At 42.8% G+C, this 14,190-nt stretch overlaps 1 protein-coding gene across 4 annotated transcripts in view; it reads left to right on the top strand.

Annotated features, from left to right (window-relative positions):
* SGMS1 (sphingomyelin synthase 1) overlaps nucleotides 1-14,190 on the top strand; it is a 180,325-nt gene that overhangs the window by 152,406 nt on the left and 13,729 nt on the right. For all 4 annotated transcript variants that reach the window (XM_072129931.1, XM_072129930.1, XM_072129932.1 and 1 more), the window contains 2 exons: nucleotides 934-1,755; nucleotides 3,238-3,355. In XM_072129931.1, coding sequence (XP_071986032.1) covers nucleotides 1,130-1,755; nucleotides 3,238-3,355 — 744 coding nt within the window. In that variant the 5' untranslated portion in view covers nucleotides 934-1,129. The remainder of the gene's footprint in view (nucleotides 1-933; nucleotides 1,756-3,237; nucleotides 3,356-14,190) is intronic.

Raw genomic sequence — 14,190 nt, 5'->3', positions numbered from 1 at the left:
GGGTGCTTCTTTTAGCTGAACAAGTGACTTTTGAAACGAGGGATTTCTGGAAAGGAGCTTTTATATCGTACATGAGGAGGCTGCTAACTATGGTTATCAAAATGTAACCTATTAGAACAGGCTGATTTTGGATTATATTTTGCTCTTCCTGCAGTACAGTTTGTGAATATTTCCTTATGTTGTAGCTGTTTATAGCTGTAGGATGGTTTTTTTTTTTTAGTGCTGCTTTTACACTTGGTTGCTGTTTATGAAAATAAACTTGTTGTCTGTACACGGCTATAAATGTGTCAGAAAGGGAAATCGCCTCTCCCATGTGTCTCCCCTCCGGATATGAAGCCTCCACCCTGACTCCACTGGTGGCCGTTGTGAGACGGCCTTTTCCGTTACTCATGTCTATTACTCATCTGTGATGGCTGACGTAGTGAATAATTGGACGTTTTTCAATAAAACTTCTTACTTGCTCAGTATGAAGAGAGCATTTGCCAGGAAGCTTTGGAATAGGACGCACATGGCAGTATTTTTTTTGGGGTTGTAACAAATATTAATGTTGTTCCCTATGTACAGGATTGGGGATATCACGCGTATCAGTGAGGGGCTGGGACCCCCACCAACCACCTGACCCTTGTTGCTCTCCAAATGGAGGAGCATGCATCCTGACACTCCATTTAATAGTATGAGAAGGTTGTAAAATTGCAGAGCACGACGCTCTGGTACCTCCAGCTCTCCCATTCATGTTCCTGACTATTTCTGATGCTCTCATAGCAGGACGCATGCTTGACCAGGCAGTCCATCAATTAGTGAGAAGAGCACCCTTGTTCTCAGGATTAGTGAAGGCAGTCTATAGTGTATTTTTCTTTTAAGCCTCCTATAGCGTTGTAACAAAATGCGTGCTTCTGCTCAGTTTGTATTTGACTTCTCCGGTTTCTTTTGTAGATGACCCTCGGCTGATTCTTCTATGACTCCACACGTGGGAAGGCGCGTAAAGTGTCCACTTCCGTATTCCGGATCCATCGTTCTATAGAGCTACACCAGAGACAGGATGAGAAAGTTACGAAAAGGACTCTTGACGCTTTTCTATGATTGTAATTGGATCGTGTAGAAGACACAAAAACCCAACCGTTGTTGGAAGATGAAGGAAGTAATCTACTGGTCACCCAAGGAGGTCGCTGACTGGTTGACAAAGAGAGGTCTACAAGAATACTCTGAGACCTTTAAATCCCTCAACGGCCAAGGATTGCTTAGGTTGAAAGAAGATGATTTTAGAAAGCCGCCCTTGTCGCGTGTATCTTCTGATAATGGACGGCAGCTGCTGGAGATGATAGAGACTCTGAAAATCGAGAACCACATAGAGGAACATAAGAATGGGCACGCTAATGGACATATTTGCATCAAAGATGAGATCAATTCCAATGATCATAGTTTCACCAGCAAAGCCAAGAAGAACGGGATGCCAAATGGAGTTAGAAAAGAGATGATCAAGATCCCCATGCCTGAGGTGGATCGATCCCAGGCTTTTCCGAACGAGTGGCATAAAACCTTAATAGCCTTTCTCTATGCACTTTGCTGTTTTATCCTCACCACAGTGATGATCTCTGTCGTCCATGAACGTGTGCCTGAAAAGACAGAGGAAGGTCCTCTCCCGGATGTGTTTTTTGATCATTTTGACCGGGTTGCGTGGGCCTTTTCCATATGTGAAATTAATGGGATGATTCTTGTGGCACTATGGATGCTCCAGTGGATATTTCTAAAATACAAGTAAGTAAAATAGTGTAAAGTAGCTTGTCCATTGGGAAAAAAAAAAGTTTTGGCAAAGTATAGAAAACTTTTCTCACCATGCACCCAGTTTTGCTTGCTCGATGCCTACTTCCTGTTCCTATCCTGACTCACAGGAAGTGCCAGTTCAACCAATCCCTGATCTCGGTGGTGACTCACCAGATCGGTAGGATCGGCTAGGAGCCAGAAAGTGTCATCAATACTCCTTATGTGTATTTTGCGCCTCGTATTGCAGCCTGTTTATTGTCTTTACATAGTCTGTGGACTGATTGATGGGCGACAATAGCTATACCTGAATAACTTGTCAGCCATCTAGATCATGTACCTAAACTCAAGTGACAGGGTAGCTGCTGTCTTCCTTGGGGCCATAGCTACACATCAGTATCTGTAGGAAGATTGTGCTATGACTTGAGGAGGAAAAATATGCCTTGTAGTTTCAGTAGTAATTATTAGGAGATGAGGGGACTCCAGGTGCTGTCAGATGCTTATCTCCCAGAAAAGGATCAGAAGGGGGGAAAAAGTGGGGACTCTATTGAATGTGTTTGGTCACCTATCATTGAGAAGCAATGGTGTCATCTTGAGGTCCCCAAAGGTGTTAATACAATGTTGTAGTTCTAGTTCTCCCATAGAAATTTATCTGCGCTCTGATTGGCTTCCCTTGGCAACTAGAACAGTTTTACCTCCCCCCATGTGTCCATAAGTGCAAAAAGTCTTAGGCCCTAAAACTTTGCACTTATGGACACATCTTTTTTTTTTTTTTTGCCAATATGCAATCTTAATTTCTCTACTTACTATGACTTACTAAATCAGCGGATACGCGGCGATCGGAAACGCTCCCGCCAGTCACGAGTTTGGTTTTTACGCATGTTAGGTTACCTGCATACAACTGGTCCGTGTCTTGCGTTTCCGTTGTTTTTTTGGAAAATGATATGTCTGTAAAAACCTCCCGAATGGTTAAATTATTGTAAAATTTAAACTGATCCGCGAATATGGATGACACCACCAAGAGGCGGTTGCGCTCTTATAGACTTCTATGAGAAGGCCCAATTCCCTAACACGGGCAGGAATAGGACCTGCTTTCGGTTGTTTACAGAATTAAATTGAATTCATTAAAATAAAATGCGTCGTTCATCGACAAAAGTAACAATTGTATCTGGACTATGTGGGAACAAGTCGCGTAGCATTCCTAGCCGCAGATCAGCGTAGTGCTGTTATTGGTAATGTCTCCCGGGGATCCTCCGCCTGGTACCTGCTGCTGCTTGTCGTGGGTTAGGTTGTGGAGGGCTGGCTGTATCCCAAATATCCAATGTGTTCTATGCGTCTGATCCCCGTGACCATTTTATATTCTGAATAATCTGTCCTATAGAAGCGATTCATTGTCTCTTGTGTACATGGAGCGCCTGTGTTATCTGCACCCTCTATGGAGCGACCCTGCCCTAATTCTTGTCGTGTCTTCCTCTACAGGTCCATTATTAGCCGGCGTTTTTTTTGTATAGTCGGGACGCTGTACTTGTACCGATGTATAACTATGTATGTTACTACACTGCCAGTTCCTGGGATGCATTTTAATTGTTCTCCAAAGGTAAGTGTTCTCTTCATAATAACGATGTAATTTGTGCCTTACTGTTATCAGAAATGTGTACTTTGGCAGAGAGGGTTACTTTTCCGTGCCGTGCCCAAACCAGGCATTGGTATCGGTTATGACTAGCACAATGAAGAGCTGTGACTCAAATTTCCAGGTCTGGAGTTATGTTTATCACTGATGTCGGGCATGTTGAAATTGGGCATGTCCGATCCTTTGTTCTGGGGAGAGAACCTGCGGGCCACGGTTATCTGGCAGGAGCTCACTTTACTTCCCTTACGGAGAGCTTAGAGATGAGCAAATATATCCATGGATTTGGTACGAATCTTCATATTTAGGATCGGAATATTTTCAGACCAATCTTCTATGCTCGAGAAGAATGAAAATGTAATGGGCCCATTAACCCTTTGTGACAGATGGTCATTGGTGCCTGAATGTCCAGGTCAATTTTTGACATTCTGCTCATCTCTGGCGAAGCTTTACTCATTTATAACAATTTTTACTATATCTCCTGAACCCTTGCAATGAAACACATTCTGGTGTTACATTATACAGGAGAGTCTCCCCTTTAATATGATATGGATTGTGTATGGATACTTAACAGAACCACAGATATCCACTCTTAGTTACAATCAGAAATGGAAAGCTGTACATAAAAATCAAACATTTTTAGTACTACTTTAAGGGTGTATATCTCTGTGTGTCTGAGTGAATTAGACTGTCATGGCGTCTATAAATGTCCTTTCTCAATGGGGCAGGTGCAAATAAGAAGTATATAGCCATCTGGCAGTCGTGAAGGGGTTATAATGTCCCATGTCTAGTGAGTACAATGCACTACTGGTGTACGTGCTCCGGGTTACATACAAGATGGGTTCTGTAGGCTGGCTATTTGCTGGGGAGGGGCTGGCTATATACTGGTGGTACTGGCTGGCCATATACTGCTGGGGGGGTTGGCAGGGGCTTTCTGGCTATATACAGGAGGGGGGGGGGTTGGCTGGCAGTGGTATATGGCATAGTAGTTGTATTCCTGTACATAGGGGGCAGTATTATAGTAGTTATATTCTTGTACATAGGGGGCAGTATTATAGTAGTTATATTCCTGTACATAGGGGGCAGTATTATAGTAGTTATATTCTTGTACATAGGGGGCAGTATTATAGTAGTTATATTCTTGTACATAGGGAGCAGTATTATAGTAGTTATATTCCTGTACATAGGGGGCAGTATTATAGTAGTTATATTCTTGTACATAGAAGTATTATAGTAGTTATATTCTTGTACATAGGGGGCAGTATTATAGTAGTTATATTCTTGTACATAGGGGGCAGTATTATAGTAGTTATATTCTTGTACATAGGGGGCAGTATTATAGTAGTCATATTCTTGTACATAGGGGGCAGTATTATAGTAGTTATATTCTTGTACATAGGGGGCAGTATTATAGTAGTTATATTCTTGTACATAGGGGGCAGTATTATAGTAGTTATATTCCTGTACATAGGGGGCAGTATTATAGTAGTTATATTCCTGTATGTAGGGGGCAGTATTATAGCAGTTATATTCTTGTACATAGGGGGCAGTATTATAGTAGTTATATTCTTGTACATAGGGGGCAGTATTATAGTAGTTATATTCCTGTACATAGGGGGCAGTATTATAGTAGTCATATTCCTGTACATAGGGGGCAGTATTATAGTAGTTATATTCCTGTATGTAGGGGGCAGTATTATAGCAGTTATATTCTTGTACATAGGGGGCAGTATTATAGTAGTCATATTCCTGTACATAGGATGCAGTATTATAGTAGTTATATTCTTGTACATAGGGGCAGTATTATAGTAGTTATATTCCTGTACATAGGTTCAGTATTATAGTAGTTATATTCTTGTACATAGGTTCAGTATTATAGTAGTTATATTCTTGTACATAGGTTCAGTATTATAGTAGTTATATTCTTGTACATAGGTTCAGTATTATAGTAGTTATATTCTTGTACATAGGGGCAGTATTATAGTAGTTATATTCTTGTACATAGGGGGCAGTATTATAGTAGTTATATTCTTGTACATAGGGGCAGTATTATAGTAGTTATATTCCTGTACATAGGGGGCAGTATTATAGTAGTTATATTCCTGTACATAGGGGGCAGTATTATAGTAGTTATATTCTTGTACATAGGGGGCAGTATTATAGTAGTTATATTCCTGTACATAGGGGGCAGTATTATAGTAGTTATATTCTTGTACATAGGGGCAGTATTATAGTAGTTATATTCTTGTACATAGGGGGCAGTGTTATAGTAGTTATATTCTTGTACATAGGGGGCAGTGTTATAGTAGTTATATTCTTGTACATAGGGGGCAGTGTTATAGTAGTTATATTCTTGTACATAGGGGGCAGTGTTATAGTAGTTATATTCTTGTACATAGGGGGAAGTATTATAGTAGTTATATTCTTGTACATAAAATGCAGTATTATAGTAGTTATATTCTTGTACATAAAATGCAGTATTATAGTAGTTATATTCTTGTACATAAAATGCAGTATTATAATATATTTTACTTAGGGGCAGTATTATAGTAACATTTTTGTTTAATGAAGAACGTATTGTAGTAATATATATATATATATATATATATATATATATATATATATATATATATATATATATATCTCTATCTATCTATCAGTATTAAAAAAGCTTTATTCCTGTACATGGTGACTTAGACCATCTATAAACAGTTTGTGTGGAGTTTAGTAACTGCACTCGCATCACATGGCCACGCCTACTTGTTTTGACCCCGCCCACAGAATGTGGCCACTTTTTGCTTCCCAGTCCGTCCCTGAAGGGGGCAGAGGGGTGAGTCTTTAACTAAGGGACGTCCGTAAGCCTCGTATCCTTAAGTAGGGGACATGTAGGGATATATAGATACAGAGAGGTAGATCTCCTTTTTCCTAAAAAAAAAAAAAAAAAAAAACTTTTGGCGTTTTGGTTTTAAATAAATAATGTAAATCGATCGAATGTGTGAACAGACAACGGACAACTATCATACAACAACTATGTATACATTTGTTTTGGGGGAATAGAGAAGGTTATATGCCGATTTCCAAGGCCATAAAAGCAAAATGGTTTCGGAGCAGATCAAATCTTATAAAATATGCGTTAGGAAAACTGATCTTGAATGATTCGCTCACCTTTGAGAACGCCTGTAAATGTGCGGCTCCTAGTGCTCATGTGTATGGAGAGGATTAGTGCGGGTAATGTCACCAATGTGTTACAGTGATGGCCTTCGTCCTTAGTAGCCCTGAGCTCCCTCCTCCTCCTCCCCAGTTACTATTGATGCTTTACCAGCAGCAGAGTTTACATGGCAGTAGTTATAGGTTTATTACTATATAGTGTATTATATTACTGTATAGTGTGAGCTGCAGGTCCTTCCTCCAGTGCCACGATGCTCCAGCTTTCCTATAGTACAGGCAGTCCCCGGGTTACATACAAGATAGGGACTGTAGGTTTGTTCTTAAGTTGAATTTGTATGTAAGTCGAAACTGTATATTTTATCATTGTAGTTCCCGACAATTTTTTTTTTTGCCCCAGTGACAATTGGAGTTTCAAATTTTTTTGCTGTAATAGGACCAAGAATTATCAATAAAGCTTCATTGCAGACAATTTTAAGCTGATTATTGCAGTCTGGGACTATTTTAAAGCATCCAGAGAGCTTCACCAGAGGTCACAGTGGGCAGAGGGGTCTGTCTGTAACTATGGGTTGTCTGTAAGTCGGGTGTCCTTAAGTAGGGGACCGCCTGTAAATTCTTATGTAAAGGCAAATTGGTTATTTTACAAGCTCGCAACAGATGAATAAGGATCTCGCTGGCTGCAATCCCTCTCCAGCAGCTGCCCGTCTCTCTGAAAACCCAATTATTCTCCTCCTGGTTGAGTATCACCACAGCATTTACATGCCAAGTACTGATGCAAATGTCCAAGTTTTTTAAGTTGAGGCGACGGAACAGGAAATTGAAGATTCCGTCTGGGGCCTTTGTAGGCATCGCACGCGGCTGGATGGCGTCTTCAGGAAATCTTGGCTTCCTTTTACCTTTTTTTTGAACGGTTACTTCTGTTTCTTAATTGCATAAAAACGGGAGAACAATGTGTGACATTATACAGGAGGAGGACGGAGCGGCGGGCGGCTTGTATGGAGGGATTAGCATCCGCTGTGTCTGCATAATCCTGCCGAGGAGTTTATTAGGAGGGAGATGATGGGTCGACAAGACGCTGGCAATGATTTGAGTCTATGTATAGGCTAATCCTAGTCTCCTATTCCTTAGCCGGAGCTGATCCGTGTGAAAACGTAGCTATATAATCAGGATGTGTCGGAATGGTCGTCTGGTGACATTCTCCTGACCCGTTTGTGGATATGGTGATTTTGCCGTCACAAAGAGACATCCCTCACGGTGACCATGGAGCAGCGGATGTGTCACAGACAGCAGTGAATCAATAATCCATTTCCCAGGCTTCCAATTGATCAGCAAAGTCTTGTTAGTCAGCGACTGCAGAAGAGCCTCTCGTACATTGCACCCTGTTACTTCCCAGCTAACTATTAACACAAGCCGTGATAATCCAATTACCGCCTCCGATCGTCAATCTAGCAGCTACGTGCTCGGCAATCAACATCTCGCTTCTTGTGCTGCAAGCAAATTTATTTTCATTTGGGTTTTTTAATTAATTTTTCAATAAATTAAAAGTCCATAATTGATATTAAACCTCAAGAGGATCTGTCCCCTCTCCTGACGTGTCTGCTCTAGTCAACGCTGTAAATAACCATTCATTGAAGTAATTGACACATTGGGGCACATTTACTTACCCGTCTCGTTGACGCCGACGTTCCGGAATGTCCGACGAGGATTCTGAGCTGCTGCGATTCACTAAGAGTGTGCGCTCAATTTCCTGCATGAGGTCCACCGGCTGCCGATGTGCCGCAATCCGACCGGGTGCGCCAAAAACCTGGGGCAACTCAGCGCAAAACTAAAAAATTCGGGAAACCCAACGTTAATGAGTCCGATGGACCCTTAGTAAATGTGCCCCATTGTATTGTTTTGTCAGTCCGGTGGACATCAATAGTTGAAAGCATTGCCATAGCTTAAAGGGACCCCATTAAACTCCCAGCCCCCTCAGGTAGGGTATGAAATATACTTTCAAGAATTCCCTCCCTTTTTTTGTGAAATCTCACCCATTTACATATTTAAAATAAAAACCCTCGAGTCGTGTGATATTGTTAACCATTTATAGGAAGATGCAAGACTTTAATCTTCCAGGCAAACAAGTCTCATCCGCATAATTCATAGGCGATGCGGCTGATGTTGAGGAATCTTCCTTTTCGCTGGCGGCTCTTCAGTGGTCACATCATGTGGGTTTTATGCTGTGCCGTGGAAAAGTATTATAAAAATAGCTTTCCTGTACTTCTCATATCTGTTTGTGAAGAAATATTTTAATTTCCTGCTCTGGTGTGAAATGGAAAAATGGGTTGGTGTCCGGAAAGCCAGAATTCTCCATACTAGTATTAAGAGAAGATCCAATTTGTTAAAATTTTTAGCTTTTTATATTCAATTTTTACAATCCCTGGTAGGGAGGCAAAGGTGTACAGAGATGACAAGATCACACCGTTCACAGTAGGAGATGGGTACAGACTCTCTCCCCCAAATTTGCAGTCTCATTGCTTGTAGCTATTGATTTTGGGTATTCTGTTTTGGTTTTCTGGAGTTCTCAGGGACTCAAAGAAGTCAAAGTGAGAAATGGAGGTAGCGGTGCCGCGCATGTGACCTGTGGTCACAACTAATAAAGTACAGACAATACCGCACTTGCATTTGAACATCCATTTATAAAATGATCCTAACAAAAATCTTAAATAACAGAAGTCATTAAAAGTCATGGACTTTTTAACGGGTCCGTAAAGATTTTTGTCGGGCTCATTTTATGATGGAAGGCGATAATGGATGTTCAAATGCAAAAATTTGGTCTGTGCTTGGACAGCAAAGGGTTGTTTTTTTGGTGTAACTCATTCCACCTGCTATGGATGTGCTAGACTGCGTTTTGTGTGTGGTTATTTTGTTGTTGTTTTGTTGTAGTTTTTTTGTTTTGTTTGTTGTTAGCCCTAATTTTCTTGTGTAAGGTGTTTTGTTTTTGTTTTTCAAATTTAAGAAATGACCCTTTTCGTTGGCTTTTCCAGTAAAGTTGTAAGACCCCACATTTTTTTTTGAATGTTTGGTGTCTAATCTAAAGTAAATGTTTTTAGAAGTGGTGTATAGTAATGCCCCTGGTGGAGCAGGAAGGAAGTCGGCTGTACGGCGCTGTTGTGTAAGGCGTTACTTCTTGTTTCACCTTCTTTGCTGATGGATACTTTTTGTACATTCTGTTTTTTCTTTTTCTGCCGATGAAGAAATCTGTCAGCCTCCCAGGTCTCCAGTCTGTGTAAATTCATAGCTAAAGCCGCTTATCAGAGGTTAACGAGATTACCTCGCCCTGGTAATAAGGAGATGTATCCACAACAAAAATAATTGTGTAATATGGAGTAGAGAAAGCATCGGAGCAGCAGCGCCCAACAGAACAGATAGAAGGGGCTGTGTGACTTCAGGGTCACTCGTGGTTTGTTTGCCGTCTGTCACCGTGGAGACGCATAGATCTGAATAAAGGAAACTCGTTTTCAATAAGCCTCTACGTTTTATAATCTTCTGCATCGTGTACAAACAAAATAACATTAGATTAATTCTATGGTCATATGAAACGGCACAGCACAGAGCTTGCCAAATCCGTCCCTGTCCCCAATGGGGCTCACAATCTAACCAACCTACCCTGGGAGGAAACCTGAGTACCCGGAGGAAACCCACGCAAACACGGAGACAACATCCAAACTCTTTGCAGATGTTGACCTGGATTAGATTTGCACCCAGGACCCCAGCGCTGCAAGGCTGTAATGCTAAACCATTGAGCCACCATCCCATTGTAACCTATAAGATATAGGTATACATAAGGGCCAATTTGTCCATTGTTTCTGGCCACACCTATACTTTCTATATCTGCAGCTTCCATGCCATTTTATGTTCCAGCCCTGGGGAAATCGTGCTGGTTACATACACTACTGTAGTCCAGGGAAGGAAGAAGACTCCTTAAAGGGGTTGTTCCCTCCACGGGTAAAGGGGTAGCCATCTGAATGGTGAGGGTCGCTGGGACCCCCACCCATCAAACAGACAGGTGTAGCAGCAATCCAGGGAACAGGGGGACACTGTATTCCCATCCATTTAGATGTGGGGGCTATATTTTAGGGTGTGCAGTGAATGGTTGGGGCTCCCGCACACCCTCCTCTACATTTTTATCTGAATTTTATTTTTGCCGTTGGGTTCCCTATTAGACAAAATTGCAACCACTAAAAATCTTTTTAAATGTTATGAGAAAATACCAAAATACTTTATCACTTACCAAAAATTCTTTATTCTTTACCAAATTTGCTTATGGATTTTAACTTTGGGAGAAGGTGTTATACACACACCATGATGAGTATGGAGGGGGTGCTGCCTTTTGGTCAGTCTTTGATCTCCAAGAAAACACCAGGCACATGGACGTTTGTACTTAATACGTTTCTCCCTAAAGATCTTCATATCTTGGGGATCAATAGGAAATGAGTCCGCGGCTCGACAGAGCGACGTCGCAACCTTCATACAATGAGTTCACGTTCACACAATGAAGATGAACCGAGGTAAAGGAAATTTATTGACGGGAGACAGAGAAATGAAGCCGTGACTCTGAGGCCGCGATCGCTTTGTTCCGTCATATGGTTTCCAAGGCTACACCCCGAGGAGGGAGTCCCCTTTAACCTGTGTATAGTAGCCGTAGGTCATGGAGTGAACCTGGAACAGTATTGAAATTTTGGCCAGAGGATCCTGCACAATACTGTTAATGCACCAGGGAGCCCGATCTAAAATAAAGGGGGGAAGGGCATCACTAATAGTGCAGAAGCACCTCTAACCCTTCTAAAGCACCTCTAACCCTTCTAAAGCACCTCTAAAGCTTCTGTGTTTACTTCCTATAGATGAAATCCATTCTGTGGTCATGTGATGTCACACAGGTGCACAGATAGTTATATCACACAGCTCTGATATAACAAGCTGAGCACCTGTGTGACCTCGCATGACCGGGGATATATAACGAGCCCTGCATCTGTGTGACCTCACATGACCGGGGATATATAACGAGCCCTGCATCTGTGTGACCTCACATGACCGGGGATATATAACGAGCCCTGCATCTGTGTGACCTCACATGACCGGGGATATATAACGAGCCCTGCATCTGTGTGACCTCACATGACCGGGGATATATAACGAGCCCTGCATCTGTGTGACCTCACATGACCGGGGATATATAACGAGCCCTGCATCTGTGTGACCTCACATGACCGGGGATATATAACGAGCCCTGCATCTGTGTGACCTCACATGACCGGGGATATATAACGAGCCCTGCATCTGTGTGACCTCACATGACCGGGGATATATAACGAGCCCTGCATCTGTGTGACCTCACATGACCGGGGATATATAACGAGCCCTGCATCTGTGTGACCTCACATGACCAGGGATATAACAAGCCAAGCACCTGTGTGACCTCACATGACCGGGGATATATAACGAGCCCTGCATCTGTGTGACCTCACATGGCTAGGGATATAACAAGCCAAGCACCTGTGTGACCTCACATGACCAGGGATATAACAAGCCAAGCACCTGTGTGACCTCACATGGCCAGGGATATATAACGAGCCGTGCATCTGTGTGACATCACATGACCAGGGATATAACGAGCTGAGCACCTGTGTGACATCACATGGCCAGGGATATAACGAGCCATGCACCTGTGTGACATCACATGGCTAGGGATATAACAAGCTAAGCACCTGTGTGACCTCACATGACCAGGGATATAACGAGCCATGCATCTGTGTGACATCACATGACCAGGGATATATAACGAGCCGTGCACCTGTGTGACGTCACATGACCAGGGATATATAATGAGCCCTGCATCTGTGTGACCTCACATGACCAGGGATATAACGAGCCATGCATCTGTGTGACATCACATGACCAGGGATATATAACGAGCCATGCATCTGTGTGACCTCACATGACCAGGGATATATAATGAGCCCTGCATCTGTGTGACATCACATGACCAGGGATATATAACGAGCCATGCATCTGTGTGACCTCACATGACCAGGGATATATAACGAGCCGTGCATCTGTGTGACGTCACATGACCAGGGATATATAACGAGCCATGCATCTGTGTGACATCACATGACCAGGGATATATAACGAGCCGTGCACCTGTGTGACATCACATGACCAGGGATATATAACGAGCCATGCATCTGTGTGACCTCACATGACCAGGGATATATAATGAGCCCTGCATCTGTGTGACATCACATGACCAGGGATATATAACGAGCCATGCATCTGTGTGACCTCACATGACCAGGGATATATAACGAGCCGTGCACCTGTGTGACGTCACATGACCGGGGATATAACGAGCTAAGCACCTGTGTGACATCACATAGCCAGGGATATAACGAGCCGTGCACCTGTGTGACATCACATGACCAGGAATATAACAAGCCGAGCACCTGTGTGACCTCACATGACCGGGGATATAACGAGCCGAGCAAGGGAGAATTTGGTGCAAAAAGTATAGACACAACATTACTATATACTACACAAACAATATCAATACTTTTTTTTTTTTTTTTGGAAACTGGACGACCTCCTTAAGAAAAAGTAGTCGCTGCACATGATGCGTCCTGTACTGTGCTGCTGAGCTGCATTCACAAATTTCCTAGGCTTGATATCATCTAATAATAGGTTTTATCTATAGTCTCCTATGATTCTTCAGCACAGTTACTTTAAGCTTTATTATAGTATTAATAATTCACTTTTTTTTTTTTTTTTTTTTAAGCTTATCACAAGCTTAATTGTCCTGATGACGTGTCTGTGTATAGGGGCCATTACTGTGTATGGCTGCTGGGGGATGACGTGTCTGTGTATAGGGGACATTACTGTGTATGGCTGCTGGGGGATGACGTGTCTGTGTATAGGGGACATTACTGTGTATGGCTGCTGGGGGATGACGTGTCTGTGTATAGGGGCCATTACTGTGTATGGCTGCTGGGGGATGACGTGTCTGTGTATAGGGGACATTACTGTGTATGGCTGCTGGGGGATGACGTGTCTGTGTATAGGGGACATTACTGTGTATGGCTGCTGGGGGATGACGTGTCTGTGTATAGGGGACATTACTGTGTATGGCTGCTGGGGGATGACGTGTCTGTGTATAGGGGCCATTACTGTGTATGGCTGCTGGGGGATGACGTGTCTGTGTATAGGGGACATTACTGTGTATGGCTGCTGGGGGATGACGTGTCTGTGTATAGGGGACATTACTGTGTATGGCTGCTGGGGGATGACGTGTCTGTGTATAGGGGACATTACTGTGTATGGCTGCTGGGGGATGACGTGTCTGTGTATAGGGGACATTACTGTGTATGGCTGCTGGGGGATGACGTGTCTGTGTATAGGGGACATTACTGTGTATGGCTGCTGGGGGATGACGTGTCTGTGTATAGGGGACATTACTGTGTATGGCTGCTGGGGGATGACGTGTCTGTGTATAGGGGACATTACTGTGTATGGCTGCTGGGGGATGACGTGTCTGTGTATAGGGGACATTACTGTGTATGGCTGCTGGGGGATGACGTGTCTGTGTATAGGGGACATTACTGTGT

Source organism: Engystomops pustulosus, chromosome 11 (assembly GCF_040894005.1).
Source record: "Engystomops pustulosus chromosome 11, aEngPut4.maternal, whole genome shotgun sequence".
NCBI lineage: Eukaryota > Metazoa > Chordata > Amphibia > Anura > Leptodactylidae > Engystomops > Engystomops pustulosus.
This window is presented reverse-complemented; position numbering and strand designations above follow the sequence as displayed.